At 42.7% G+C, this 3,664-nt stretch overlaps 1 protein-coding gene across 1 annotated transcript; it reads left to right on the forward strand.

The window, feature by feature from the left end:
• The first annotated feature begins 1,011 nt into the window (after positions 1–1,011).
• LOC117835891 (RING-H2 finger protein ATL67) lies at positions 1,012–1,964 on the forward strand. The gene has a single exon (XM_034715219.2). The coding sequence runs from the start codon at positions 1,122–1,124 to the stop codon at positions 1,662–1,664; it is 543 nt and encodes a 180-aa protein (XP_034571110.1). The 5' UTR covers positions 1,012–1,121; the 3' UTR covers positions 1,665–1,964.
• Positions 1,965–3,664: the final 1,700 nt, after the last annotated feature.

Raw genomic sequence — 3,664 nt, forward strand, 5'->3', positions numbered from 1 at the left:
CAAGAACAGGCCAGATACACGCACAGGAAAGTGAATTATTTGACCTTCCCGTTGTGCACTTGTGGGAGTTTTTTTTAATGATTTGACCTACACGGATTTGTGAGATGTAACTGTGTGCTGCAATTCACAGTGACCTACTCCTGCTCATCACCTTTTGTAATTAGTTTCTCTGAATAATCTGACTCACAGTTTAATTGGACAAACTAATAGGGTATATATCCATATATGTTCTATTTTCATGAAAAAAATACTTCATACTAAAATACGTATATAAATAACATATACACTGCATATGTTTTACTTTCTACTCCCTCTATTCCAAATTATAGGTCGTTTTGAATTTTTTAGATTCATAAAGTTTATTATGCACTTAGATATACCCTATGTCTAGATATATAATAATATCTATGCATCTAGAAAAACTAAAATGACCTATAATTTGGAACGGATGGAGTAATTATTCCCCCCTCGAAACAGAAGAGAAATACCCCTCAAATTCTAACAAAGAAATTTGATCCATTGTCATCGCCAATTCTTTGACTGAACAAATACAAGATAATTTGTGAGAGATCTAGCCCATTTCATGCCACATTCTTGGGGATCAGAAATTCTGAAGTCAATTCCAATACCGTGGGCAAACAAGCTGCGCCCCAGGATATATTCTCATCCAAATAAACTCTCAATTATGACATGCTCTAACTACTTTTTCCGTTCCTCCGTTCCAAATTGTAGGTCGTTTTAGCTTTTTTAAATTAATAGATATTATTATTCATCTAGATATAGTGTATGTCTAATAGAAAAATTAAAATGACCTACAATTTGTGATGGAGGGAGTAACATACTAGATATAGTGTATGTCTAATAGAAAAATCAAAACGACCTACAATCTGGGATGGAAGGTGATGGAAGGAGTAATATGTTATTATCCTTAATTACATCCATGAACTTCAACGCGAAAAATTTAAAAATTTTCGCCCAACTTGCGCGGCTTATATATACACCCGTCACTAAGCAAATTTAGTACTCCAAGAATCTAAGATACCGCCACCATCTACAGCTAGCTCAGCTGCCTGCACAGCTGCACTGCGCTGCAGAAAGCTACGACCTCGATCGAGTGAGCCATGTCGCTCTCGTCCAACACCAACTCGCTTCCCTACTCGACGGACAAGGGCGGGTACAGCACCCACGACACGCTCGTCCTCCTCGGCATCGGCTTCTGCGCCACCGCCGTCTCAATCCTCATCATCGTGCTCTGCGAGTGCCTGTGCTGCCGCCGCCGCCGCGCGGGGGGCACGGTCGTGTACGTGGCGGCCAGGCCGTTTTTTCTGCACGGCGACGGAGACGGCGGCGGCGGGCTGAGCCCCTCCGCGGTGGCCGCGCTGCCGTCGTTCGTGTTCCGCAGGGGCCTGGCGGCGGTGAGCAGCGGCGCCGGCCGCGGCGAGGGCAGCGGCAGCGGCAGCGGGCGCGGGTGGGCGCAGTGCGCGGTGTGCCTGAGCCTAGTGCAGGAGGGGGAGGTGGTGCGGCGGCTGCCGGCGTGCATGCACCTGTTCCATGTCTGCTGCATCGACATGTGGCTGCGCTCCCACTCCACGTGTCCCCTCTGCAGGGCCACCGTGGAGCCTACCAAGCAGGCGTCTTCAAAGGAGCAGGCGCCACCGGTGTAATGCAAACATCGCAGTTCGTCAGTGAAAACAGAAATATCACAAGATTTTGTGTACTATAAGTACTAGAATTATAGGATGTAAAGTATGCGTATTGTTATGTGTACAATTGTACAAGTTTACTTTGTACGTTTGGAACATGAGTTTTTCCTCAATCGTACCAGAGTCTAACCGAATAATCTGTTGAAATTCCTGTAGGATTCATGCATTAGGAACTTCCTGGTTGCTGCTAGTCTATGTACGTATACTTGTTGCTGATGTTTGAAGCTTAACATAATGCATGATTACGCGATCGATGTCTAACTTGTTTTGGTTGTACACTTGTCCATTTCTGATCCCATATGCAAATATTGTGAGGTTAGTGTTTTGGAAGTGATCCCCGCGATGATGAAAGAGTTAGAAGCTTGAAATGGTCAGACCACTCTGGTGTGGTTCTTGAGATTGACCTGTTACAGAATAATTGAGAAGCCATCTTCAGAGTCAATGAACTTCTTTATTTTTTATCTTCTTGTTATTTAGTGAAAAGCACTTCAACATCAAAGGAAATGAGCATCTATCCGGTGACGATCTCATTGTTTCCCTTAGCTAGGCAAATCAATTGAAATTGTCGTGCACTATATGACATTTACAGGGACGTACGTAAGCCAATGTGCATAAACTTTTGCGTTCATTGGCTCGTTGCAATACAATCAACTGTCAGCTTCACAGGAGATAAAGGAGCAATTAGTCCCAAATACTACTACAGTGGTACTGAAGCAGTTCCCAAACTATTTAAGATGCTTTCCCCAACTTCAACCCTTTGTTATCCAAGCCCGTAAGTCTATAAGAGCAACTTCAAGAGTACTCCAAAAAATTCTTCCCCAAAACTATGTATTAGGGTTCTTCCAAAAAAAATTTCCCCCAAAAACATATCAATCCACAGCAGATCGCTAATAAATAGCCTACAATATTTAAAAACAGGCCACGTCATTGTATTGGGCCCATCAGAAGGGACGCGCGAGCGTGTGGGAATTAGGATTGGGGGAGGAATGCCAACGCTAAAATATACGCGGTGGTAGGCTGTTTTTTAGCGTTGCTAAAAAATTGGGGAAGGTTTGGGTGGACTGTTGGAGTTCGTTTTTTCTCCTTTTTTCCCTAAAAAATGTATTAGAGGTAAGATTAGGAGCCTCTTGGAGTTGCTCTAAAGATGCTTTTGCAGCCCACTACAAATGTTTTTGTGAATCCGTTTTTAGATATTATAAAACTCATTCCTCATGCAGTAATTCTACGAGAAAGGAAAAAAAAAATCCCACTGCTCTGTTCATGTACAACAATGTAAATAGAAAGTTCCAATCCCAAAAAGTAAACTGGAAGCAGTATCAAGTAGTTATGATTGGGCCAGTTGTTCCATGCATAGACAAACTTGATGGGCCTCATGATCTAAAATGCCAAAAATATTTTGAACGTCCATATAAGTTTTGGCCCAACCTGCCTGACCACCCAAAAAGGCGCCAAAACTCACTAGCCCATCAAAGTTATTGCACAGTCACTATGTGTAAAGCTGAACAGATCATACATGGTCCGACACTTCCACCAATTCAACTGTACTACGCCCTCCGTTTCATTTTAGTGACTGTGCAAACAATTTTTTAATTGATTAACGATACAGGACGCACTCCCGTTTCATAGCAAAAATATACAACTAGTATACATGAAGGAAAAGAGCAGGGATAGTTAGAGCTCTTACTATAGCTGAAAATGAGGCAATTATCACCCTATCCGACAGTGAGGTGCATGTGGTGCTTTATCGAGAGTTAAGTGTGCATGCGTATGCTCGTAGAGGTGAGCGTATGTGGTGTGTGAAATTGTGAGCGTCTGCATTAGTATTGTGTTTTGAAAATAAGACTTCAAATGTATTCGCTATTTTACAAAAATATAACGACCCTTTCTACCTTGTTGCCGTCGTTTACGTCGTTCTGCAAACTAATACACCATGTTCTAAAAACAAGCTAGCTTGGACGTGC

The sequence above is a fragment of the Setaria viridis genome, chromosome 1 (assembly GCF_005286985.2).
Source record: "Setaria viridis chromosome 1, Setaria_viridis_v4.0, whole genome shotgun sequence".
Classification (NCBI taxonomy): Eukaryota; Viridiplantae; Streptophyta; class Magnoliopsida; order Poales; family Poaceae; genus Setaria; species Setaria viridis.

Bases quoted from the DNA above. Each gene is read 5' to 3' on its own strand.
- LOC117835891 (XM_034715219.2), top strand. From the start codon at position 1,122: ATGTCGCTCTCGTCCAACACCAACTCGCTTCCCTACTCGACGGACAAG.